The sequence below is a fragment of the Morone saxatilis genome, unplaced genomic scaffold (genome assembly GCF_004916995.1).
Source record: "Morone saxatilis isolate NCDOM2014 unplaced genomic scaffold, NCSU_SB_2.0 Contig3, whole genome shotgun sequence".
Taxonomy (NCBI): domain Eukaryota; kingdom Metazoa; phylum Chordata; class Actinopteri; family Moronidae; genus Morone; species Morone saxatilis.
This window is the reverse complement of record NW_023339873.1, coordinates 14,379,508-14,407,073: the sequence shown is the minus strand read 5'-3', so window position 1 is coordinate 14,407,073 and position 27,566 is coordinate 14,379,508. Positions and strand designations below refer to the sequence as shown.

At 40.1% G+C, this 27,566-nt stretch overlaps 3 protein-coding genes across 3 annotated transcripts in view; all 3 read right to left on the bottom strand.

Moving 5' to 3' along the window:
* Window positions 1-4,073: 4,073 nt before the first annotated feature.
* Window positions 4,074-16,118, bottom strand: lin52 (lin-52 DREAM MuvB core complex component). Its single transcript, XM_035674724.1, has 6 exons — window positions 16,079-16,118; window positions 13,918-13,992; window positions 13,784-13,821; window positions 13,595-13,661; window positions 13,330-13,413; window positions 4,074-4,512 (listed from the first exon to the last, which is right to left on the bottom strand). The coding sequence occupies exons 1-6, from the start codon at window positions 16,095-16,097 to the stop codon at window positions 4,457-4,459; spliced, it is 339 nt and encodes a 112-aa protein (XP_035530617.1). The 5' UTR covers window positions 16,098-16,118; the 3' UTR covers window positions 4,074-4,456.
* Window positions 16,119-16,614: 496 nt separating this feature from the next.
* On the bottom strand, window positions 16,615-23,767 carry pomt2 (protein-O-mannosyltransferase 2). Its single transcript, XM_035674657.1, has 21 exons — window positions 22,986-23,767; window positions 22,809-22,893; window positions 22,612-22,716; window positions 22,369-22,477; window positions 21,968-22,076; window positions 21,227-21,386; window positions 21,053-21,159; window positions 20,861-20,943; window positions 20,413-20,522; window positions 20,239-20,305; window positions 20,062-20,122; window positions 19,660-19,738; window positions 19,363-19,514; window positions 19,181-19,272; window positions 19,004-19,080; window positions 18,849-18,920; window positions 18,693-18,752; window positions 18,499-18,604; window positions 18,249-18,389; window positions 17,602-17,713; window positions 16,615-17,384 (listed from the first exon to the last, which is right to left on the bottom strand). Exons 1-21 carry the CDS (start codon window positions 23,273-23,275, stop codon window positions 17,279-17,281), a joined length of 2,283 nt encoding a protein of 760 aa, XP_035530550.1. The 5' UTR covers window positions 23,276-23,767; the 3' UTR covers window positions 16,615-17,278.
* Window positions 23,768-24,796: 1,029 nt separating this feature from the next.
* The window catches only part of LOC118337023 (latent-transforming growth factor beta-binding protein 2-like), an 80,820-nt gene continuing 78,050 nt past the window's right edge, over window positions 24,797-27,566 (bottom strand). Inside the window, exon 41 of the mRNA XM_035673831.1 lies at window positions 24,797-27,158. Within this exon, the coding sequence (XP_035529724.1) occupies window positions 26,983-27,158 (176 nt within the window). The 3' untranslated portion in view covers window positions 24,797-26,982. The remainder of the gene's footprint in view (window positions 27,159-27,566) is intronic.

Sequence of the window (27,566 nt, the reverse complement as noted above, 5' to 3'; positions counted from 1 at the left end):
GCTGGCAGGTCATGTAGGCCTCAAACATTAACTTTAGTAAAATAACGGGACATTTTGGTTTCAGGAAGTTGATGAATCATGCTGGTTTATTGATATTTTGAATACAATTAGTGTAATTTTTGCATTTGCATTTTTAGTTGGCGTCAGTTTTTGCATGTTGGCCTAATTAAAAAAAATTTAATTTGTTATTTTCTGACATAAATGCATAAAAAAAGGGAGAAAGATATGCTTATAATTAGACCTTTCTTCTTTGGTGTTTCAGTGTCAATCAGATAATGAGTGTCGAGGGTTAAAATAGAGAGTACTCTCACTGTCATAAAGCTCATTTTGACATTAAAACTCGTGGAGTGACCCGAATATATGTGGATTTGCTTGTGGTAATTTTAATGTTTTTTACATTGGCATCAATTTGTTTGGAAATCAAAATTAGAAAAAAACAAATTCTGTGCATATGCATGTGTACATTGGCTTCCAATAGATTCAGATTTCACTCGCATACGCATCATCAAAGCCTTAATGCAAAAATAATGGAATAAGGAAACGCATGACAATTACACAGCAAAACACATAATGCACACAACATGACAAAATTAACCAAAAACTGTATGAACTGTGCCTGAGACAGGAGACAGATCCTCCCGGCAAACTCATATTTCATATCAAACAGTGTGAAACGAGCTGCTGATGAAGGAGGAAACTATTGCTGCTGCAATTAGAGGCTGGCCAGTTGAAACTAATTAGGGCCTATTTAGTGGAAATTCTATTAATGAAGAAATCAATGTTATCAGGATATGCTAATGACACATCAGCCTGTTGGGATCAAGTCAGTTATTAACATGGAAGGGTGTGAGTCAGGATGACCCGTCAATTACAGGCAACCTACTGCTCCCGCTCACTCCATCATCCCTTCTGCTGCAATCTATACAGGCGGGGGATTTTTTTGTTTTGTTTTTTTGTTTGTTTGTTGATAGTGCAACACGTCTCCTCTCTGTATAGCTTTTTATTAACCCATCTCATGTGAAAGTGGATGCATGTTGATTACATGCAGAAGAGGGCCCGCCTAATAAGGCTCTAGATTAAGGGAAGATTTAGTTCAGTCACTCGTGTAGATTGGGTTGCCCATCAAAGACCTGCAGGATCTGACGGCTGCAGATTAAAAAGAAAGCAGCTGTTGGGAAATTTTTGTTTATCCCCCACTCCACTCCAACCCCGCATCCTTCCTCGGCTCCCTTCACTCCTTCGCTTTCTGCTATGGCAAAAATTATATATTTTTTTGTAGGCCCTAATGCAAAAATTAGGAACAAAGTGTGCGTGATAAACGCATCCAGCCTGTGACCTTCAAACAGTCTGCAGCAGGTCAACAACTAATAAAGAGCTGTAAGTAAAAACCGCCCATTATACTGAATATCACATCCTGCTGATGTGACTCTTACAGCTTGTAATGCATTTGCAATAATGCATAAGCAACTTTTTCTCTGCAGGAAGGTCACAGCAGGAATATAACCGACCCCCAGCAGGCCCCATTGCTCATGTGACCCCAATGCCTCTGTATATATGAACCTTTATCCTTTAATACGGGTGCTTTCAATATGCATTTTTGAACAGGCTGATCAAAGTGGAGTTAAACTCATCTGCTGCATGTGCTCAGTCTGTAGTTGCTGAATCAAGCTGCACCTTCGGTGTTGAAACAGGGTGCAGGAAAGTTGATGACAGCACACATGTAGAGCCGAGTCAGGGGAAAATCTAAAGCACAGCCAGAGCCTCTGCTTTCCCAAAGCACTTGCAGGGCGTGATGTGATGTGATTCTCCCCCCTCCTCCTCCTTCTACCCAGCACAGAAAGAGTTTGCAAGCCCCGCAGCTTTCTCATGGCTCCTCCACAATGGCATGTTTGGTAGCTGCCCGTCGGCATTGCTTAATTAGGCGAGGAGTTGATTAATTTGCACTAATTGACAGCTAATTTAAGGACTCAGGGCACATCGGATTGACGTTTGTCGGGGCACAGGGGCCATGTGAGGTCGAGGCAACGCACTGCGGACGGGTGGATGGATGGATGGAGGAGCTCTCTCCATATGAATGACCGGCTCTGCAGGGGACTGACTGGTTTTTCTTGAAGAGGCTGTTTGGCTGCAGGGAGGCTGCGGGTGACAGGCAGCCACCAGTGCGTGCAACATATTGAGGATGTCAGGTCGCTTACAACGTCAACGCTGCGCGGACTGAATGATCATCAGTCAGCAGCAACAAGTGTCTACATGCAACCTGCCCAGTGACAGCAGGGTCACCTCCAGGAGTTAGTGGCTACTAAAAGTTAAAGGTCAAAGAGTTGATATGGAATTTACTGATCCATATTGAGTGCTTTATATTTCTAGAGGTAGTAATTGTAGTTTTTATTCCACTAGATTTATTTGACAGCTACAGAATTTACAAACAAAGCACATTATCTTATAAAATATGACACATTTTTATAGATTGAACTACATAAACATATATAAAACCGTTAAAAACAAATTATACTAATAAACAATAAAATAAGCCACACTATAAGGCTATTTTCTTGCAGTGCTTTTATTTTACATTTAGCTAATAATCCTTTAACTTTTACTTGTAATGGAGTATTTTTTACTTTTACTTTTGCAAGGATCTGAATACCCTGAATAACCATTACTTACAACCCTGGTTAAGTTGTAAGTAGGTTTCATGACCCAAACAACAGCTGGGTTGCTGGTTTATTGTTGTTTATCCTTTCTACTTGGTAATATTGCGGCTAAAAGTGTTTGCAGTGCAATGTACACTTTCTAATAATTTTGCAGTTATAAATGTTAATAGGTAATTACATATATGTATAAATATGTATGCATATGCTGCATATAGCAGTAGCATATATATATTTAAAAAAAATGTTGTTATAAATAGATGCACAGCCACATGCTCTAACTCTTTTCCAGAGGAAGCAAGTGCTGGAGGAGGATAAACACCATTCAAATTAATTTTACACAACTTGTGTCAACCCGAAATGTTTCTTATTAATGGCTTATTGATCAGTACAAAGCATTATTAAGCATTATTATTAATAAAGCCATTAGTTACAACTCACAGATTGTATAAAGGGTGTCTTACTAAAAAGTGGTATAGGCACCACTATGGAATAGGAATTTAGTTGGCTGTTCATGCATTAATCGTGTAACAGTACAGAAACTTTCAATAGCATCAGAAAATATTAGATTTTGTTTTTTTTGATGTGATTTGGGATAGTGGGAGGCTCAACTTTTGTTTTTTATTTGATTTGTGCTTTTACGTATGTAAAAAACCTTCAAACCACAATATTTGGACACAGCAGAGATTAAATGCACTTTCTGGCATCTTCCTTCCACCAGGCCATGCTGTGTTCCAGGATCCACAAACTCTGTCTGAAACCTGCAGAACTGTATAAATAACCCATATTTTTCAAAAGGGGTGAACCAGGGTCCGTGTGAGAGGCAGGGGGTGAAGCCACTGAGGCAATGGCGGCCTCTGTCCGTGTGAATCGGAAAGACGATTAGGGGCTTATTAGCAGCCTGGGGAGAAGTGTAACTTGTTGGGAGTGAGCGACCAGAGCCTCAGCGACATCTCCAGCCGAGAACAGTCCGAGGCATTGTCTTACCTAATTATGGCGGATGGACTTCTTTTTGTTTCCCATTCGGCATGCCTGTCTGATTCTCTTTTTGCCTGGCCGCTAGCTCCGACAAGGCCGAAGTGTGCTAATTAGAAAAGAAATGGTCCTAGTAATTATGTCAACTCTCATTATGGGCGATGACAATGAGCAATATTATTTTTACGCAATGTTTTGTGTAGGGGACCCTGTTTCCAATGCTCATTAAATGGAAAACATGCCCTGGTAGCCGGGAAAGCACTCTCATGTCGGAGCTCCTTACATGTCCACAGCCGGAGAGGTGCTGCACTTTGTGGAATGAAAGGCATGAAGTTATTGCCCTGATTAAAAGTTGAACAGTCTCTAAAGACGGTTGCATCACCAAAGTTAGCTGCTTCGGCTGCAAACTTAATCATTCAAGGGGATTTTAAATAATAGGCAATCGTCTTTTTCGTTTTAAAACTTTATTATACAACTTGACAATTTGCAAAAAATGTAAATCATGTTTAAAATAGAAATAACAATAAATAGGGAACATTTAATCAAAGCAGGTCTACAAGCTACAGAGAAATTCGGTAAGGAGGTATTAAATCATTTGGAGTTTCCATAAATGTAAAGGCATCTATCTATAGGGGGATAACGGGTGCACTGAAGACCTCACTGTGTGTGTGAGTGAGCACTTTGCTCCAATTTAGGGTTTGAGTGCAAAGTCTTTGAACTTTGATGTGAAGGTGTGAACATGTTCAGAACATATTGGTAAACGCATAGATCTGATTCACCTGGCAGTCCCACATTTCCTGTTTGCAAAAAAACAAAAAACAAAAAAGAAGTCACTTCTTGGGCCTCTCCAAGATGTTCAGAAACTTCCCTCTGGTCATTTCTCTGGCTGGAAAACAAGAAGACACAACATCACATATACGAAATAAACCATTGCATAGGTAAAAAGACCTGATTTTTAACAACTTATTACACTCGTAAGGACTTTAGTAACCTTTTAAACCCTTTAAACAATGTTTCATGAGTTGGTAAAATAAAATAAAAATTAAGTCTTATCAAGTCTTCCAATGTAATGTTGTGTAAGACTGACACACATTACATTGTAATCCTGCAGCTCAAACAACTTCAGAACTGTTGTTTAGTAATGCAGAGCATGTATTTAATATCTGCAGTGTCACACTGGGAGGTAATTTATACAAACATCTGTTCATTCAGGACATGGAAAACAACATAAAATGGAGACGTAGCCACCAAAGAGTCTTGTGATTTGCTTGATTGCTGTCTCAGTGTAGTGAGGTACGAGCACTCAGACAGACGCTTGCATGAAAGTGTGTGTTTGTGTGTCTGCAGTTCACAGAGATGAAAGAGAATAAAAGCAAAATGTCTGTATTAACCTCAACTTGTGATTATGGAATATATGATCACGTCTAAATTAAGTGACATTTAGATGTTTAAGGGAATAGGAAATTATGCAAAACATATATATTTAAAACTATGTTTATTGTTCAAACCTTTCTACATTTACTGCAATTTTCCTAAACTTCTGGATAACTGTATTTTTGCATACTTCTAAAAATCTTGGATTTTGCATTAATAAAAAATAAAAATAAAATAAAATTTAGATTTTTTCTGAGACCATATGACTTTTCCCTATGAATGAATGTACAGTTACACAATTGACATTATTGTATTGAATGCAAATATTTCCCAACTCTACTCATTCCCCCATACTCTGTAGAGTGTAAAACTCTAACTGAAATGGTTAAAGTCCCAAAACACCAATATGTCTGGGTGGGATCCAGTGAACTAGTGTGTTAACTCTGTGCCATATTCAGTCTTACAACAGATCTGTCCCTGCAGAAGACCCTTTGTGAAACTGTTCTTCTCTGGGACAGCAATCATTGCTGAGGCTTTTCTGTCAAAGACAAACTCTTGTGTCACTATAGAGACTGTAGAGACTTTCCTGCAGCATCATCATAAACCCTGCGGAGGCGCCATCCAGGTACAGTAATTACTCTTTGTTAAAGATGAGAAGAGGATCAGGCTCTCGGCTCCACTGTGGGTTTTATGAGCTGCCAAAGATCACCTCAGCGACTCCATTCAGTTTCTAACTAACCTTGTACATCACACAAATATAAGCCTACAGAGCAGCAGAGAGGACTGATTTCAAACAGACATTAAGCAGTGTCAACCACCTTCATGATGCCTGCCCGTGATCAGGATCTCAGCTAGCTGCTGTCTGCACTGTGTGCTGGTGTGAAGGGGCCCCGCCTCCCCTGCCCACGGCGGCTAATGAAAAAGCCGGGCCAGCTAGTAATTTAGATGAGTTGCCCAGTGCGGAATGATAATGGTGCATCTGGGCGTGGGGGCCACGTCACCTTGAGGTGTCCCTCATTAGGTTAAAGATGATGCTAATTGGAATGGGATGGATTCATTTTGCACTTTGCTGTCTCTTCAAATCACCCTAAACAAAGTCATCAGAGGACCCCTGGACATGCAGAGGGTGCTTTAGATTGAAATGAAGCCATCAAAATTAGGCGAGGGAAAGCAATTACATTGAGATGACCCTAATGCTGCAGGCGCTTTCTTATTAGGAGCAGTTACACTAGGAAAGGTAAAGGGTAGCAGTTAATATTTTAGAGTTTTAAGGTGTCATGCTTCTCTCTCTTGTTATCGCTCTCTCCGTCTCTTGATGAGCCCAAACTGTAAAACAGATCAAGGATGGCTGCCACTCCTCCCGAGACCCCTCGCCCCACTGAGCGTCTCATTAATTACGGTTCAGTTCACCCTCCCCCTACTCAGATAGAAATATCATTGATATCATCACATTAAAGACCCCATTAAACATAAATCAGTGCTCAATTTATGATGTGTGGCTCTCTTTTTATAAAAAGGAATTATGGGGAGAGGCGTTGTGATTGGCAAGGTGAAGGTGGTGGTCTGCGTTGGTGACGAGGCCAACCAAAATTCAGACATCAGCAATTTATTACGGAATATGAAAGGTTGGAAAGAATGCAATGCAAGACAAACTCTAACTAAAGGCATATATAGTGGGAACACTGAGCTACAGAAGGAGTTTTTCACATGGTGCGATAAGAAAAGCTCCACTAATAACACTAACAATGGCTCTGTTCTAGTCAAGTGCCCCACTGAGCCATAAGGGCGTTTCCATCCACCTGTTTTAGTGCATAAAAAGACCTGAGTGGAAACACTGGAAAAAAGTATTTTTTTTAGTTTCTACACCTGGCTGAGGTGGAAAGTTTGTGTATTGATAAAAAGCAGAACTGAAAACAGACTTAACAAATAAATCACGACTGACATAAAACATCCACTGATGATCTGTGTGGAGCTGATGACTTAACGTTCATCAAATTAATACATGAAACAAATGTAAGGGCCATATTTCCATCAGGTTTTCCATATCGTTTTCATTTGTTTGAGGTGTGACTGACATTCTTTTCGTCACGTCATCTCGCTGCAGCCTCTTCAACTGCAATGGTTTAACGACACCCGACTTGAGAATTATTGCAACCAACTTCTAATATTTGCATAATGGTAGTAGACGGGAACATACATTCAGTCACCTTTTCTTTTGCCAATTATGTGGATATTTGTTTATAATTTGTGCTACATTAGGATGGATAGTGTCAGTGAGCCAGCATGCAATATCAGGACTCTGGAAGTGAACGAAATAGAATTCAGCCATCATGAATTTTATCATTTACACTGACATGTCAAAATGTCTTTGGTGAAAAAGGCCAATGCTAACAGGTAGTAAAATGTGAAAATAGGAAATGCTTAATGGTTTATTTAAATTTTTTTTTTTTTACTTTGCTACACTAACTTGTTACAGTACAAATTATTTATAAAGTTATTTTTGCAACGAGTAATTGTACATTTTTGTAAGATTTACATATACAGATTGAAAGCCCTAAAAGCACAGGCCCTCACACCCACGCACACGCATGCACACACACAGGCTTTGTCATACAATGGGGGAGATCAATACTGATTAGGGGGACTTAGAGATTTGTTTAGTTGATTAGAAAGGTCAATTACTAATTTTGCACTAAGTTAATCAGCATCTTGTTACGACTGCCATCCATACTAAATGACACCTTATGGATTCTGTGGGCCATCACCTTGCCCTGTTGATTTGTAGCAATCTAATTATCATTTAGCCCAAAACCGGTCTCAGATTCCATCACATTCTACTTGTAGTTCAGTAAACATGTGTATATATATAGTATAACTATTATCGTATGTAGTATAGTATATTATATTATATACTATATTATGGCATATCTTCATTAATATATATTATAATAGTTTGATGCATATGTTAGAATTTCTATCAATTTTTTTGACTGCATATATGCTAGCATTAGAGATCATTTTTTGTATCCGATAAAACAAACACAGTTTAGCCAGGTTATCATCAGGATTTGAAGCTGAGGACATGTTTGCAGACGGGGCATCCAGTAAAGAAGCAGATAACAGGGATAACAGAGGAGTCTGCTGGGAGGGCTCCTGTGCCCCCCTAGACTCCCACATCAGGCCGCGAGTAAATCCTCTGGGCTGTAGGATTAGACCTGTTACTGTTGCCAAGTGGGTAACATTGAAGTACCGAAAGGATTAACTATATCTGCGCCCACAACAGCTAATATGGCCTGAGGGCTATTTAAAAATAATGCCCTTTTTGTAAAATTAAAACAGCAAGAGGACTAAAACCGTAGGAGATGGTGCAACCGAAATGTTGCAATTCGTCTGTGGCTCCGCACTGGCAAGTCATGTTTCATTTGGAAGATCCCAGGTGGCTCAAAATGTAAATTCAGAGGAAACGCGCGGTGTAACATCTTTTACTTTTCCTCGTTTCACGGTGAGTGATCTGGTGTCATTGTCACAGCCCCTTCCCAGCCACCACCACTCCCCTGTTGTATAAACATGAGAGCTAATCATTCACTCTTTCCCCCCCCCCCCGCCACATGCCTGCCTCGCGTTCGATGCACTGCTTTTCTGTCGGTGGAACCGCTGGATCCCGGTTAGCTCCAATGAGGAACAGATTGACAACCTGGGTTGATACACCTGGGAGTCCTGGACCCGGGCCCTGACTGCCCCAATTACTTTGCATTAAGAGTTAAGAGGGACTATCTGACCCCCAGAAGGCTGCCCATCTCAGAGCGCATGCTCAGTATCACGGCCCGTAAGCTTGACAATATTTTAATGGATTTACACAATCTCTTTCACCGCCTCCCCACTGGGAACAATCGAGAGAACAGAGGGAGATGAAAACACAAACATCACAGCAAGAGAAAACACTAGGAGGGCACCACACACTCAGCCTCACGCCCCCCCACCTCCCATAAGCCCCCCCAGCATCCGCCCGTCTTGCAAAACACATAAACACTTGACTGCTCATTGTTGCTGTTCATAAGATTCAATTACCCACTTATTGATACTTCACAGGGATATTTAAGATGCAGACACGAGCTGTGATTTCCCAGGGGAGCCACTGGTTCCTCTTTATGTCCCAACCGAGAGGGCCCACCCCTCCTCTCCTCCTCCTCCTTCTCCAATGTATTTTCGCCTGGCTGACACACACACACACACCAAAACAAACACATCTGCACCTCCCAACCCCTGCCCCAGCCTATGCCTGTTCAAGAGGTGTCCTTATTAATAGGCAATCAGTCAAAAATCATTCATTAAAAAGCCTAAAAGGTTTTACACCCTCACTATGATTAGCTGGGAAAGAAAATCCAATGAATTCCTAATGCCTTTATGGAAATGAGGTGTCATTTCCGATCTACTCAGGGAGGCGGCAGGCAGGGAGAACTGAGGAGCAGTGTGTTTGTGTGCGCGTGTGTTTGTGTGTTAAGCTCTGCCTGCCACTGCTTTCACACAACTCCGACACTGATCCTGTTTAAGATACGGGCAGGCTCCATCAGATACAGCTGCAACCTGCTACAACGAGGAAGGAGACACTCGTGTCACCCTGTTGCAAAATGTGTGTGGAGTTGCTAAAGATTGGGCCACCGCTATAGCTGCAGAGCTATTGAAAAATAGCAAAAAGAAGATGGGAGCCAATTTAAGAGAACTAACCACATAAAGCCTGATGGTACTGAATAATAAGATGATAACAACTGAACCACCCTTGATCCTGGTTTCACTTTCTTTACAGCGGAGGTGTCACCTTCAAAAGGGACGAGACACAGCGCTGCCTTTCATCGCAACTATGGAGAGACAGGGGGGAGAGGTGAGAAGACGAGCACAGAGGAGTAGTAGAGGTGAGAAGGAGGAGGAAGGGTAGTGGGGAAGGCATCCCCTGTTCCTCATTCAGCGGCTGTCAGCTCAGGCACTTCATAACCGCCCGCCCCACGGTCAGCCTGCCTGATGGATTGATGGAGGCACATTAGCACCAGTGGGGCCCAGTGAATGCAATCATATTCAGCAGCGGCATGCTTCTAATAGGCCGGAGATTGATCCTAAGGGTGAGGAGGAGGAGGAGGGTGAGGAGGAGGAGGTGTTGAATGCGGGGCCCATTAGGAGCTGTCATGGCAGGGCGACCTTCAGTCTCACCTTCACACGGGCAGAGGCAACGGGGGTCAGGTCTGGGTCTACACCGGGTGGCATCACGGTGGAGGACAGGTGCTACAGGTGGTGCTACACCCAGAATACACTGAGTGATGCTGTTTTTAGCGTGATATCAAAGTTTTTGATAATGGTAATATGGCGATATCACCAGCATGCTGTGTTGTTTAAAAATGAAGTGACTAATGACTGATGAGTAACATTTTTAGATCTGGGTAAACATACATTTATGTTAGTCTATGTCACAGATTTTGGTCCCACTTAAGGAGGCAAACTAGTTTCTCGCTGTTATCAACTCATAAAGATGCCTACTCACCACAATAACTTCTAACATTGATGTTTATACTCTGTACACTTTAAAGGATACCTTCTTAGCTCTTATTCAACCCCTGTTGTGAGTCAGTCAAAGACACAGTTCACTTGAACTCCTATAAATAGCCGCGTTTCCAACAAGCAGTCCTGTTCAGTTCAGTTCGTTACACATTAGAATAGTTATTTTTGCGCTTCCATTGGCAAAAGTTGTGGATGGTACTAATATAACCACTTAATTAATTTTTTTTGTTGAGGCCTTTTGTCTTGCTTTTATCAAACAAAAGATTGTCCCCTTGTTGTAATAGACAGCCACATACCGACAAGAAAAACAGAAAACATTGTCAAAAAACAACATCCTAGTCCTCCATTGTGGTTTTGTGTTCCTTTCCTGTCTCACGTTACATATGATGTCATGCTACTTGCGTGGTTGACATGGTCATTACCATCCGGGAACAACCCCGCCTAAGTTTAAGAGCACCGTCTGCAGTGGAAACGCAAAACGGATCTAGGGTTTAGGAACAGGTACGTGTTTCAAAGGGGACTAATTGGTGGAAAATAATGAATGCCATAATTTTCTACATTTCCTTGTTTTTAATCAAAACTTTTCCTAAAAGAACTACCCTGGAATTATAATCACATTGTGTGTTTCTGTAAAAAAGAACATCTAAATTCCCGAGCAAAGTCTACAGTAAGAACACTTCCTAGTTGACAACACGGATAAGTGTTAAATGGTATTCAGTAGCCTTGAGCCCACAAGTGTGATAGAGCACCATCACCACCTCCAGCAGTTTGGTGCTCAGTGGTTGAGGCCCTCCACTGCATCCCAAAGGAACACTCAGCTTTCAATTACCTCCAATAACAGCACTTATCAGAGTCCTCAGCTTTCCCCAGAGACTCGGGGCTTGATGCCTACGCTCAGCGGCCCACGACAGAGGCATTCATCATGGGTTGGAGAAACAGCTGGGGCCTGAGGAAGAGGCACGCGTCTAGCCCCTCTGGGACTAGACCGGGCCAGCTTCGCACAAGCCCATATTGGGGGTGCTGGTGGGAGGGGGTGCTGGGTGGAGGGAGGGTGGGTGGGTGGGTACGGGTGGTTACGGGTGTGTTACATTCCCCCCTTTACATTCATGTTAATACATATGTACAAACATGGAAATACTACAATATGTGCACAGTCTGCAAGAAAAAGCAGAAGCCTGCACTAGTGCTCGTCAGGTGTATTCTATGCATAGGATAATGGTGTTCTTGTAATAATGTTTGGTCCAGATCCCCTTTCTCGCTGCAGTGGGGTGGGTGAGTTTTCACTGCTTGATTGTGCTCTGCCCATTAACCAGCTTCCTCTTTAATGGTCCACATGTTGAAGGGGGAGGGGCAGTAAATCCTGTCCCCTGCCCTCGCTTTGCTGTGCCTCTGCGGAGTCTCGTTTACGGGTACTGAAGAGTGCACAAACATGATGAAAAAGTAGCTGAGATTTACAAGGCCTCCCCTGACAGCCAGGAAAAGGAGAAAATTAAACCAGAGAGCATTAAACAGGCACCCATTACAGGGCTGCTCCGACACCAATAATAACCATCATTGTGTCCCGTCATCCTGGGGTACATGACATGATTGCAAAGCCTGCAGGCCTGCACCTGTGACAGCTAACATCTTTATACCGGCCAGATTACATGCTTCCCTGGGTTTTGGGAAGTCAGGGAGATTAAACACGTTCTCAACTAAATGAATTTGCGACACGCGGCCTATGCAAATAAAACACATGCTACACAATCTATAGCCTATTAATACGTAGTGATACTCTTATCCAGGTTTTCAGGATTCCTGTGGTATCTCTATCGGGATATTAGGGAATTATATAACTGGAGCAAACATTTCAATCACTCTGGAGTCAGCTCCCTTGCCTGAAAACTGAGGATCTCTTTAGATAATTAAAAAGTTTCATCTTATGCATCTCTCAAATTTTCATCAAAGCTTTTCCAAATTATGTTTGGCATATTTTGATTTATATTACATTTGTTGTTTCAACTCACCGTCTACATCAGATCACTTCGCCTGCACTATGTACCACCATGTTGGCTGACTTGGGGAGAAAATGTGCATTTATTTATATCTTCCACCCCAGTAAGTGTGTGTATTTGTGTGTGCGGGGAGGGGGTGTTATGTACCACAATTATTTATTGCTTATGTGTTTTTTCACTAGAAAATAAATACCCATTTTTCTCCTAGGAAAATATGAGCACTTAGCTACAGCTCTCTAATCCACACTCCATAAGGATTATGACAATGGAGGCAGTGGGGAATAGATTAAAAACTAGATTTTGCATCCATCAAATGCTTGAGCACTTGTTGTATGGGCTCTTGTGGGCATGCCCTTATTTCTTTACCTTTTCCAATTCAACAATACTGACCTACATACATGATCTGACCTGAATTAAGACCTCAAAGTCTATTTATTTATGTTGTTTGACAGAAATGTAGAGTTGGCTCTTAATCCCAACATTCTGTCTTTGGATACAAACAGATAACCCAATGTGCAGTCAGCCTGTTTGGGTTTTGAATGTGAAAGCACACAAGCATAATATAAAAACCATGCGCTTGATACAGAAAGGCTATGAGCACCATCTAGTGGTGGCATGTGACTGACTATAGACGGCTTGTGATTAAATGCGTTTTGCAGCAAATTTGATCAGAAAGGGCAACAAACAAAAACATTTTAATATCATGGCACCTAGAGTTGCATCAACATCCATTCCTTTTACTGCCTGTACTGTACATTGTGCGGTTTGCGTATCGTTCATGTACTCACACTCCTCTAATCCCAGCTGGTAAGCGAGGTTCTGAAGTCCTTTGACCTTCTCCATCAGGTTGGCTGTGGTCAGACTACCCAGCTCTACAGAAGGATAACAGCACCCATAATGAAAGCTCTTAGCTACATGTACAGTCACTAGTTTCGGCTAAATGTTATCCTATTTGACAGGATTATATGTTAGGACTATTTCTGTCCACAATCTTCCTGTTTAACACCAACTGTCGCAGGTACACAGAAAAAATGACAAAATAATAACACTTACCTTTCAACATTTCAATATCCTCACTCTCCAGTTCAGCCATCCACTTGGGGGGGGAATTAGTGATGGGCTGTGATGTAAGACACAACAACAGAGAGAGATTTATAGATCAGGCCTATATATTGCAGTATGCCAAGCCTATTTAATTATCTAGTTTGTAAATCGAAGCGAGCCACAGTGAATCTTACTCACATTTTTACAAGATGCAGCAAATTCTGCAACTCCGGGCACTGTATGAGAGATTACGAGATAATCAATATTATAACAACATAATGCACAATCTAATAGTGAGTAATTACACAAGAACTGCGAGGATGTAAACTTACACTGCTCTGGCCACAGGTCTGGTGACGCTCTGTCCAACTTCTCAAAACTCAGCAAAGAGGACTCAAAATTGTCACCTATTACGACACAAAAAAGAATATTTTTTAAAAACATTTTATAAGGAAAATGCATATTTATAAATCATCTAATGGAAGAGTTTCAGATAGAATAAAAGTGCGAGCAGAGATGAGATACCCAAAGTGAGTACATGTATACCTCAGAACAGCAGAAGTGAAGGAATTAAGATGAAATTGTCCAAATGTCACTACTATAATTAAACTAGTATAGCCGGCCTTTTACTAAAGCACTGAACCTCTGACCCGAAGTACATTTTAAAACAATAAATCCTGTAGTGCCTTTTTAAAATAAAGTATGTTTTATCTAGTCATTTAAATGCTGTCTGTTATTAGTATATCATTTATTTCTTCATCTAAAACATGTTATTTATCATTCCTTTAACCGAACTGGTGAAAGTCTATAACAAACAACATCTAACTGTTTCAGTTTCATGGCCAAAAATAAAGCATGCCATAGGCACAGGCACATAGTCAGGCAAGAAAGGAACATGAATTAGAGCAGCAGTTTTTGTGAAATGTACATTTATGGTATATTAATGTAACATACAATGTTTGTGTGTTTGATCTGGCAGGAAAATGTTCACTTTTTTATGCAAATTTCATACAACAGAACATTGTGGACATGCTTCATTACTCCATGTTTGTAACTGTAAGTTAGGTCATGTAATCTATGTTAAATAAAAGCCAATGCCTTTGGTAGCACATAAAGATGCACATGTAAACCTATGAGTTAAAATAAGAGCATCATCATGGAAGACAAAAATAAAAAAATATGGAGTTACATGTTTACATGTATAGTTTATAAATTTAACAATATTTCAGATTTTGCACTTAAAAAGTGACAATACCACAGTGTAGAAAAGTATTACAAAACATACTTTAAGTTCTAAAAGTGAAAGTACTCATTAAGCAGAAGGGCCTATTTTAGAATGATGTATATCATATTATTGGATTATAATAACTGATGCATGGTAGTAAATGTGGGGCTAAGTTTAAATAATATATATACTTTATCTGTTTGGTAGCCTGTGAATTCCCCCCTGGTGATCAATAAAGTTTTATCTCAATCTATACTATTACATCATAATATTTGTTCATTATAATCTGAATCTGCAAAGGAACGAGTGACTTTAGTCAAATGAAGAGGAGTAAAAAGTACAGATTTTCCTCTGGAATATAGTGGAGTAGAAGTATAAAGTAAAGTACTTGTACCTCAGAATTGTACAGTACAGTATATAAGTTAAAGTACTCAGTTACTTTCCACCCCTGACTTTATATTTTATTACATTTATATGTTTCGGTTAGTAACCATGGCAATGGCAATTAGTAATTTAGTATCAGTAAATTCAATGTGCTATACAGTGAAAGACAAGACAAAAATACAGGCATAAACACAAGAAAATAGGTAACTTAAACAACATAACTTAGATATGAGAATATAAGCATGAGTAACATACAGAAACTGAATCAATGAAGCATACAGCCAGCGTTCATCAAACATACCACACAGCAACCCCCAAAACATCCCCACAGATGGCTACTGTATGGCATTATACAGCACACTGTGAGAGTGCTTTATTGTGACAACGTTACAAAAGTAATGTGTATAGTCTGCAGTAAGAACAATAACGTTATGTGGGAGGAAAAACGTGAAGAATTGAAAGACGACCGCCAGTACAACCCATAACTAATCACGATGCAGTGAAACACAACACTTTTACCCATATTACAAACAGAGGTGATTCAGACTGCATATACTACAGCAGCAAGTTTCAGAGCTAGCTTTGTTTACAGGTAGCAGCACACACAGTTTGAGCTCTGTGGCTCAAACTGTACGAGTGGTTCAAGCTCGATGCCTACTGTGTTTCCCTGTTCACTGGACAGACACAACACTGGGGCTAGTGAAGGCTTTAGCCAACGGGAGAAAACATCTCCAAACAGTGCAAATACAGCGCTAACATGTGTATTCCGTCGTCTCTCGGTGTTCGTGTAAAACAGCACAGGACTCGCTAACGATTTAATCCCCGTAATAATGTCAAATTTACAATTTATACACAGCATAGCAGAGTAAGGAATTAGAATTTACCTCCATTTGGAGACGCCATCTTCAGAATAAACACGTGATCAACGACAGCCAATCACAGCAGCCGTCCCTGGAGTTGACGCGTACCGGTGTACTTCACAAACCCGCCACCAGGCGGCCCACTGGTTTACTGTCAGAGGATACAATCCGGTATCAAGATGAAGCCAGATATAATGTTATACACTGTATATTATATTATGTATGTTACAGCATAACTGCCTCCTTTACTTACATGAATATGTAAATACAGCTGCATGTCAAGAAATTATCTCATTTTCATGTTTGTAGCTATTGAATAACTTTTATTATTTGTTATATCATTTTTATGTGGAATAAATAAACTCCGTATTTATAAATAATGTAGAATTTCAGACAGAATCAGACTGTAAGCAGAACTATACACTGATTTTATTTAAAGTATTTAAACCTTTTGTATAATTGTAGTTAATATTTTTCATGAATTTATTTATTTAAACTTTTATTTATTTATGATTTTTGTGGCATGGTTACTGAACCTATGAACATCATTAAGCACAGACTACAAGAATATCATAGTTTATTGATCATACCAAAATGTTCATATGACACAGAATCAGCAGTAGTCTCATAATGTAAAAACAGAAGCCATTACTAGACTCCACTAATACAAAAATAGCAGGCATTAAGATCAAGACAATCGCAAACAAAAATACATTCTCTGAGGAACTCTGATACCTACGTAACAAAAAGTGTTTTCTTGATGAACAGGGAGATGCAGCATTTGAACTTTTCTGATCTATTTTCATTAGCTCCTTTCAGGCACTTTAGCTTATTATTGTGACATAAAATACACACACACACACATATATGTATATATACAAGTCCAGGATGTGAGATGTGTTGTGAGTTAAGGCATCTTGGTAATGATTAGTGTCTAAATCTTTACTCTCAAAAACTCACTGGCTTTCATATTGCACCGATTCAAGTCCGTCTTATAAAGCATTCTTCATTCATCACATTATAGATGTACATACAATACTTGGAAATGTTAACACATAAATACTTGGAGAAGTAGGGATTCTAAAGTAGTACCTTGTGAAAATTAACTTTATGTGTAAACCCTTTAAGACCTTAAGTCTGTGAGACGCATGGTAGATTAAAGTCCCTCATATTCAGAACATAATATAATAATATAATATTGGTGTCTTCTTCGTGCAGAGCTGACTAGAACTCCCAGGAGTCCATCCACTTCAGTCCAGCCATGGCGCTGCCCGGCTCGTGTGCCAGAGGACCAGTCATACCATAGGAGAGTGGATGGAACAGGTAGAAACTGACAGAGAAAGCATTACAGTTTATACAAAGTAAAAAAGGAGCTTTTAAACTTAAAACAACACACTTCTGTTTGGTGGAAGTTATGTGACTGTGGCTAGAGGAATAGTTCAGGAAATATGTAAATGCAACAGACATCAAACACTGATGATACAGCCTACTGTTTACGACAGTGTTTAAATGTTCCTTCATAGTAATTACTCTGCTAGTCATCTCACCTGTAAAGAACACTGAACAGAAATACCATCTGTCCGACTCTCTGCAGCCAGTCACAATAAGGTGGGCGGAGTAGCAGGTCAGCGCTTTTCAACAGAATGTCTAATGTAATTCCTGTGAAAAAATAATCAGAAAGCTTTAACCGGAACCCTGTGACCAGTATATAATAAATATACTGATTGTGCAACATGAAAACTTGATTTGGTGATAACCAGGCTCTAAGATTTGGAACTACAGTTCCCATAATACTTTGGGGGGTGTAAAAGGTAGTGTAATTGTCATTGACAAAAACAACATGAGGGCAATTTAAGCCTATATTTGTTTACATTTTGGCAAACTGGCTATTAAAGGTAGGCCAAATTAGCTATAACAGTTCCTGTTTGCAGCACACTCATGGATGTATAGACAGCTATCCCTGGTTTACTCTGATATAGAAGAAAAGTTAAAAACCTGATGATTTTCAGAAGTTCTGAACTTAAAGGTGGTGTTTTTTTCCTAGGAAGTTTATATTGTTTTTAATCCCTAGAAAGTTAAGTGACACTGAATCTAAAAATGTGTATGTCTATGGGTTCATATTTGACGCAAACACTTTTTTTTAAACCTCTGGTCTATATAATAGGAGGTAGCCAAAATGCAGTGGATTTGGTACCTGTTAGCATGCTGCTGAAGAGCATTGCAGGGAAGTAGTGGTGGTAGTAGAGGACACGGCCCATAGTATAGAAAGGTACATAGTGCAGCAGCCAGCCGAGGAGTAGCAGTCCTCCTTCTCCCATAAGCACAAGAGAATGCTCTAAAACACAGAGGAACATTTAAGACAGAACATTTAATCTAAATAATCTTTTCACTCATGCTGCAGCCATGATAAGTCAGTGCAAAAATGTATGTGTCAATAATCACACCTATTCTCTTTTGGCCCAGTGAGAAACCTCTTTGGAGAGCTATAGACGCCACTGCCACCATGATAATGTACAATCCCAAACTGGCCAGGTTCGTCCACCACACCACCTGAAAGAGTATTCAATCATGAGCGCGTTAATGTGCAGTGATGAGACAACAGCGACAACAGGAAAACTGCAGCAAGCTTAAAACTTACAGGGTTCCCCAGCAGGTAAACACGATACTCTGTGTCATTCACTCCAGAAAACCTCAATCCCTTTACAGAAACAAACCAAGAACATTTGAGTTAAACGCAGTGCTTTTTATTAGAATTTTCCAAAATAAACTTTATATTGTAGATAACTCAATGCACCTGATAGTTGATGGGCCAATGCCAGGGTTTTGAGTTCATCTCATGGTCTTTAGGTTTCAAGCCACTGTTTCCCTATAAATACATTGTTTATGTCAGTAAATGTTTTCTGGTAAAATATATTCCTTTAGCACAGATGTACATATTTTCTTTCTTACTCTTATCATAACAATGTGGGACTCCAGTAAGATCTCCAGAAAATGGGGCTTCAGCACGGACAAACTAATGTTGGGCACTGGCAGAACACACAAGAGCACAAGTACCATGTTGGTTAGAGTCTAACATCATGAAGTACAGACAAAAACACAGCAGCACAAGGAATGTGTTTAACGTACATTTGGGATTAATATGATCTTCAATGTTCCACTGAGAGCTCGGAGTCTCCTTCAAGTAGGGGCTACAGGTCACCTCCACCTGTTCCCAGCCCCTGAGCAGAAACAAAAACCTCTTTGTCTACACACATAATGAATCTTGAAGAGAAACAGCATAGAGTCAGAGCAGAGAAGACTAGTTTTACCATTTTGGGAGAGTCTTGCCAGAGGAGTAAAGCACACAGCCGGTAGCTCTGTGCCGAAAGCGAACTTTGCTACGCAGCACCTTCACCAGGTCGCCCTTCCGACCTCCACACACTTCCACCTGCCACTGGTCGTTGGTGTCACCTGTGCCATTCTAAGAACAGGCCAAATGTGGAGATGTGTTTTAAGACATACAAACACATAATGACTGTAATTTAATGTTCAATTCACAGTTTAGCATCTCCAGAACACAGTGAAGAGTTCGATTCAGTGCAGCTTTATGTATTGGGCCTACTCACAATGCCATAGCCTGTAACCTGGAAGTGCTTCTTGGTCAAAGGGGCCTCATGGAGGTGGCTGTGAAGGTTGCGGGTTGTTCTGATAGGACCAGGAAACATTGTATTATTGAAAAAAAAACCATGCACAAAATTTGGATTGCAATGACACCGAATCCTTTAAATAAGTTTTCTTTTTAATTTTACTGTTCTGTGGAGTCATTATTAGGTCATTATTTTTTAATATTATGCTGATATTATCAAAATCGCAATAAGGCCAAATGTAATATCCAAATATGTCCAAATTGGGATGCAAGAATGATCATTCCCACCAATCGTGAATCATATCACAATCGTAATATCTGTCAAAATAAAGATGATTTCTATTTTTTTTTCATATTGTGCATCGCTAGTCATGATACTTACTCTTTGTGCTCCAGTCGAATGATGTCACCATGACGAACCAGATCAGGTGTCCCAGATTGAGCTAAACAGAGAAATAAAGAACAGAGACGAACAATAAGAGGCTCATACATTACTTCCCTATCACTTAAAAGAAGGCTATTGGTATTTCTAAACAGTAAATCAACCCCATCTTCTCACATTCATTATCACCATGTCTGTGAACCAGCCACAAGTTGTTGTAGTCCTTATGGAGATAGGCAGTCACCTGTAAGGAAATAGCAGAAAACACCGTTTATTCGGAATAAATGACGGATATTAGCATGTTTAATTATATTTGAGAATGTTTCACACTCAGCTCTCTTATAGTCTGACCTGCTGCTGCTTTGCCCCCACTCCCTCTGGGTATAAGTGCCAATGAGAGTGCAAATAGCCTCCAGCAATACGGAGGTTTTTTACAGTAATGGTGGAGCCATATGCCAGATCTGCATCAGAAGAACAACGAGATATTGCCTCACATCATTAAGAAACACAAGAAAAAAATATATTTAATACTTTTTTTTAATGTCATTTTAAGTGGCAAGAAGCCACCACACTAGCCAATAGCAGACCTGAGCATAAAAAGAACAATAAGCCTTAATAAAAACACCTGATGTTTATGAAGGCAGTAAAATGTAAGCAAACGTTTAAACCCATCTGATTGTCATCAGTACTAAGGAATGCCTACATTTCTCTTTGACCTCCTTTTCCATTTTCTTATTAGTGTTTTAGTAAACACAGCTGCAGAGTCATGTGGTTTTATTCACGCGTGTTTGGGACTCACACTCAGGCATAGATGCATTGTGTAGGTTGTTCCCAATTAGACGGGACTGAAAGGCTGAACTGAAGAAACCATCTCCTGGTCCACTGGTGAGAGAAAACAATCATGACTACCCAAAAGCCAGATGTCACCACGCAGTATTCTGTGAGATGAGCAGTAATCACACTGTATCTGTAATACAGTGATCAGACTCACCTTTTGTTCAACACAACAAAGTGGACTGCGAATATTGTGATGTAGAGGAGGAGGGGAAGCAGGATGAGTCCAACAACCCGAGCCAGGAAGTGCTTGGCGATTTCCACCTGGAGTCAGAAAATACAGTCAAACCTCGAGCATTACTCATCAACAGTCAGTTAACCAGCCACTCACCAGTGAGAGGCTTAAGTCTCCCAAAAGTCTCCAGAGGTCCCAGACTGTGTTCAGTCCCACCAGCAAGATGACAAACAGACCCACAAACTTCACCCCCAACGCCCCGGCAAGGTTTACACCAGTCAGTAGCAGCCACAGCCACCAGGAGGCAGTAAAGGGCCTGAAAACAACAGCAAGCAAGAAAGAGGCAAATGTGTATCTAGTGGACAAAAGCATAGACAAACTGCTTGTATAGAATGCCAATAGAACACCCTTTAAACATTGTGAGCAAGATTAGTCCTTGTTGGAGGATAGACTGATATTGCTGTGGGACTGTAACTACAGTTATTTCATCATACTGATTTATTTCATTTTCTTTCAAGCTATCAGTTCATTATTGCGTCACCTAAATGATAATAATAATGATAATAATAATAATAATACAAATATTGTCCTAAATAAAGACAGATGTCCATCACAAAACACCAAAGCAAGGTCTTAAATCGATTTACTTTGACAGAAGAATCTGCAGTAATCACTTTACAATGGTGTGAGGAGGAGCTGCAACCAGCAGATGTGCAGCATTTTTACCTGAACTAATTTGAGGATAAATTGATGAGTAACTTATTAACTGACTATCAAAACAATCACACATTAACTTACTGTTGACCAACTAATCGATTAATCATCTAATAGTTCCACTATTACATTGCATAAAACAAGATTGAAAAAACCTATATAAAAGTTCTCAAGGTGTCTTACCTGTATCTCTGCTGGTTGAATTTGACCATGCTCAGCACTGCTGCCATGATGAAGAACATGAGTATGGGATCTAACAGGATGTACTGGGAAATCGTGATACAGCCCGTGTCTGTCAGGAGGGTGAAATTAAGCACATATAAAATAATTCTCCTTATTACAACCGGATTAATGCATCCTGATAGGCATTTTGTTGCACTGAGTGATATGACATTGAAATACACATTCTTATTCGTATTCTCATATTTATCAAAATAGCTGTTAGTAAGATCAGTAAGAGAGGCATACAATGAAATGGAAAGAATGGCTTATTTGGAAATGCATTGGGAGGTAGAGTAGTTAGTCTATTGCAACTTTAACATGTTTTTGAGTTGTGCAGCCCTTTCAAACAGATGGTGACTCACCAAATATGAGCAGGGTGGCAGTGATGAGAGCAGCAGTGTGAGACTGAGACAACTCCAGCACTATGAGGTAGGCAAAGATTGGGAGAAAGGAGCCTAACACGGCACAAAACTGCAGGGCAAGAGGCAGGACAGACACATCAGCAGCCTTAACATCTCTTGTCCTTTTAAAAGTTATGACAAGTTGCAGATGCAGAGTTCATTAACTAGAAAAGAGCATGTTTTCCAGTGTGGAAAGTAGCATACCCCTCTCATCCCCCAGTAGTTGTGGTGTTCATATTTATCTCCCGGTTTTATAAAAGGAAAGGTGCCATCATAACCCGTCATGTAACCAGCGAGGCCTATCAGCATCTGCAACGGAGTAAAGGAGATCAATACTCATATAGTAGAGGTTTCCTTGAAGACAACTGAGCCCACACAAGAGGGATAATCTGCCATCTCACTTTTCCAAGAGGAGGATGGACATCAAAAAAGAAGGTCCTGTTGATGTAGTAGCTCCCCATCTTTCCAAAGTGCGTCTCATCCCAGCTGAAACACCAGAAACAGTCATCGTGTAAAAAAAAATAGCTCACCAAGATGCACAAAATCCACATCCATTTGTGCAGATTATTTGAACTCACCACACATGAGGGGGCTCAGTGATCTTGTAGAGGCGTGTAGAGAAGGACAGCCCCACAACCAGCATCAGCAGCACTCTGCTCGGGGCTTCCTTACTGACAGCTCTGGCCGACCACTCAGCAGATGTCCCATTTGAGGACTGGGTGTCATCTCCTGACAAATGCTGACTGCTTTTGTCCTTTGACAAAGCAGTCGATGGGGTCTTTTCTGAGGTGGGAAAGATTTTCCTGTTTCGTAGTGTTGAGGTGTCCCCTGTTTTGTTCCACTGTGTTATGCATTCTTCCTTTGCCATTAGGACGTAATACCTGGAATAAAATGACCAGAGCCCCTTCCAAGACGGGCAAGTCTAATATCTATAACACTACCTAATCATATCATACAAACAGCTAGTTAATAAGTGATATCTAGATGATGTGTAGTTGTGCTGTCTCACACTACATTTAGACTAAACTATATTTAATATTGGAGCAGCAGCTATCAGCTCTCAATATCTCAAAACAGGCGATATTGACAGTGAATGTGACACCCTTCCAACTCAACATATTATCAGACATAATATGTGTTACATTGTCGCCAAGCTATTGAGACATTTCCATCGATAGCATACTTATCCTAGCTTGATACAAGTATCCACTCGTACAATGGCGGCATTCAAAACAACGATACAAATCGCCTCAAATGAGCGTTTTATTACTCAGAGATTTACATTAGCAACCCACACACTGTTAATGTTAGCAACACAGCGAGAGCACCAGAGGTTGTAGCTCGACCCAACGAAACACGTATGAAGCGAAGTGGTTTCTGGGAGGTGTATTCCGCTGTGTTATGTATTTGGGTATGGTATCGCAGGGTAAACACAGTTTCCCAGAATCCTTCTGGGATATCTCCTCTTCTCCGGTTAGCCAATGGGAAAAAACTATGGAAAAGCTGGGAAAGATGAGTGTTGTTGAGTGCAGATCTATGTGACCACTAGAGGGAGACAGAGTATAACAAAATATTTTAACGTTCATTTCTTTCTTTCTTTTTAAAAAAAAATGTTGTTTATGAGATTTTGTTAATACATGTTTTGATCGGCATTTCCGGTCCCCAGACCTATTTATAGTCTGTTCTCTTGAGGATATAAAGTCTGTGCCTCATACCCAAACACCAGTCAATGATAAACTAACTGCATTTGCTCAAGTAATGGAAGTACACTTTTGAGGTACCTATTTTCTGTTATTTTCTATTGATGTAATAATCACAGCATTTTAGAGGGAAAATGTTGTACTTTTTACTGCACTATATTTTTTAGCAGAGCTACTTTGCAGATTCAGATTTGACACTGTTGCATAGATCATGTGATAGACTGTGATGGATCAAATTAACAAACAATATATGGGTAGGTCAAATTCAAATTAGCACTGCCTTGACCCACTGCTATATTAAAATCATGCTTACATACTAATGTATAAAAATTATACTTCAATAATCCAATAATATTAGTATTTACTAAAGGTATTTATTCTGCTAATATATCAAGTAAGGACTGAAGTACTGAAGTAAAAGAAAGTAGTAGCACTACTTTTACTTACACAATATTACAATATTGTGCCAGCAATCCATGTAGCCTACATACCTGCACCAAAGTGCTCAAGAAGTACACTGCTTGGTGTAAAAATGTCACCTAATGCCTTTATTACAACTAGTAGTCATATTGTGCTACAAATTACAGCTAACAAACTTACTTCTCTTGTTTTAATACAAATAACAAACTTACACATAGTAACTGCAAGGTGTGTTGGGTGGTATTTTTCAGAGTAAATCACCAAAGAGATTGATATTTTTACGTTTTTATTTCATTGACTGATAGTGATTACAGTCAAGAGGTAAACAAAATGAATGAGCATGATATTTCCAATGACCACAGCTTTACAACAAGACATTTATCTCATGTTATTTGCGGTTTGAAAGGCTTTAAATATTCCAACTTTGACCTAAATGTGACCTGGTCCGGTTCAGGCGATGATTCAAAGAGCACAGTAAAATAAATGAACATGAAATTGAAACATTTGTACACCTGTAGGTTTATAGGTTATGAAGGAATGGGAAGGGCAGAGGTCATCAACTTTAGTCATTTTCTAATATTAGATTTAGACTTTTATGTTTCTGTGCTGCTGAGATTTCTTGAGAGAAGTTCAGTCCATTATTAGACAAATAATGCCATTATTTTCTAAAAACCTGGATACAAAAGACAGAAAGGTATGAGTGGGAAGTTAGAAACCAAATGAGTAGGCTGATACTGTCTGTGATACATTCATGACATTAAGGATCCAACAGGGACTAAAAGAAATAATGTTAACAATACTAATATTTAGCCATAAAAGTGTGATGCACAGAAGTTGGTGCTTGCATTTCAAAAGCATTATCTTTGTAATGAACTTGAAGAGACAAAATGTCTGTAATTAGAACAGTGCTGCCACTTCCAAAAAATATATTTCATTGTCTGCTCCACAGGGCAGGGTATACACACAGTTCCTCTGGTACAGTGTCAGCCACTCTCCTCATACATTAAAAGGTATGCTTTAAAAGACATTTTTACAGACATGTATAAATCTACAAAGCTATAATGCCAGATTTTCTTACATTTTATGCTTTATGTCAAACAAAATATTGGTTGCGCTATAATGCATTAAGAGAATATGTAACAAAAATAATACATAGTACTAGATCTGTACAAAATATACCAAACCTCTCCAACGAAGCCTTTGTCTTTACATGCATTCAGAGATGCACACATGGGAATGGTCTGATGTGAGATCTGGGATACAATTGCATTGCAGTTGAATGTAAAATCCTTTTGCCTGTGTGACACTGGTACATAAAACCAATCTTTCACTTTAAGCAGTGACACTTGTGGATCATTTAAACTAATTTACCTTCCTGTGGTTTCAGAAGTTAGGCTAGAACCTAGAATCAAACTCCGATAAGTCATGGTACTTATGGTTTTTACAGTAAAAGTTTAAAACAAGTTAATACTGTTAAACAGAAAAAGAAAAATCGGAATCAGCAACTCAGAGTCCATGTTTTTCATTGCTGGTATTAAGATTGTAAAAGTGGTGTCAAACAGAGGAAGGCAGGTTATACCTATTGCACCTTTTTCAAAACATTACATGGATCATCATATACATCTACAGTCATTCCAGGTCCATGTAACGACTGAAGTTTTTACGTGTAAGTCTGGCTGTGTTGACTTCCCAGTTCGTGGTCCAGAGATTCTTCAGCTCTTAGTTAATCTTGAAGAATACAAAGGCAGCTGTGGAAAAAGTTCTCACTTGGATTTCTGATGGTTTGTCATCCCTGGCATCCATTTAGTCCAAGGTCAATGCTAATTACAATGACTGAGTGAGATAATATTGGTGAGAGGGTTTGACAGTGAAGCAGAAGCTGATTTATGAGTGGCTGATTTCTTATGACGTTCCTTCTTTCTCTTACAAAATACATTTACTAACTCCCCACACTGTCTCTGAGGTCAATTGGCATGACGAATAAAACAAGGGAGGAATCAAGTATGCCCTCTGAAATAGGTTGCTTTCTTAGTTTGCAGAGGCCCGTCATGTAAATGAAATAAATAACACAATAAAAAGAAAAAAGTGACAGAGAAAATAATGCGGAAAATATATCGGCACATCAAATTGCCAGGGGTTACTGAATAAAAAATATCAGTCCACAAATCCCTTTAAGGCAAATGGATATCTGCTGAATACTAAATCCCATGTAATACATTCACTGCACAATTCCTGGTCCTCTTGAGTGTGTATGAGGGGGTCTGCATGTGTGTCTGTGCTGAATGCAAGTGTGTGTGTTTTTTGTCTGCGTATGTGTGAGTGGTACATAGGGAAAGTTTGGACGTCTCAGCGTTACTGTTGGAGGTTTAGTGCCAGGCCCTTGGGGAAAAGGGCAGAGGGGTGTAAGATGATCTTTAAGGGAGCAGGAAAAGCCAGCGCTCCAACAGTTACTGTCTTAGTTTCCTGTCTCCCCGAGCTCGGACTCTGGGATCGCTGGGATGCATTTGTGTGGCTTGGCAGAGGCCACGAAGCCCGGCAAACAGGTGCACTTGTACGATCCCTCTGTGTTGGTGCACTGCCCGTTCTGACACAAGGGCACCTTGTCGCTGATGTCCTCACATTCGTTTATGTCTGCAGGAAAAGGAGATATGGCGAGTTAGTCGGCAGGGAGGTTTCACAGCTGAAACAGCTGCCTGCGCCACATCTGCTGCTGAGTGGCGGGACGCTGGAATGTTAAAGTAATTCTTCTGCTTTCACTTTAACTTTGCTTCCTTTCTTCCTCCCTCCCTCATTCTTCCTTCATCTGTCCCTCTCCCTCCTTCCTTCTTTTCTCCCCCCTCCTTTCTTCCACGCTCCCTTTTTCCATCCTTCCTTGCTTCCCTCCTTTCTTTCTTCCTTCCTGTCCTTTTTCTTTCCTTCCATTTCACTTAAACTTTTCTTCCTTCCTTCCTTCTTCCTCCCTCCCTTCTTCCTTCTTTATCCCTTCCTCCTCTCTCCATCTCTTCCTTCTTGTTGTCATTCCTTTCTTTATTCCATCCC

Excerpts from the sequence above, each read along its gene's own strand:
- lin52 (XM_035674724.1), bottom strand. Across the intron at positions 13,662-13,783 it reads TTGCTGCATCTTGTAAAAAT|CCCATCACTAATTCCCCCCC; the intron begins GTGAGTAAGATT and ends CTTACATCACAG. Across the intron at positions 13,414-13,594 it reads GGATATTGAAATGTTGAAAG|AGCTGGGTAGTCTGACCACA; the intron begins GTAAGTGTTATT and ends ATCCTTCTGTAG.
- pomt2 (XM_035674657.1), bottom strand. The coding sequence starts at position 23,275 with ATGGCAAAGGAAGAATGCATAACACAGTGGAACAAAACAGGGGACACC. Across the intron at positions 20,306-20,412 it reads TGGGGGCAAAGCAGCAGCAG|GTGACTGCCTATCTCCATAA; the intron begins GTCAGACTATAA and ends ATTTCCTTACAG. Across the intron at positions 18,390-18,498 it reads ACTGGGCCAAAAGAGAATAG|AGCATTCTCTTGTGCTTATG; the intron begins GTGTGATTATTG and ends TCTGTGTTTTAG.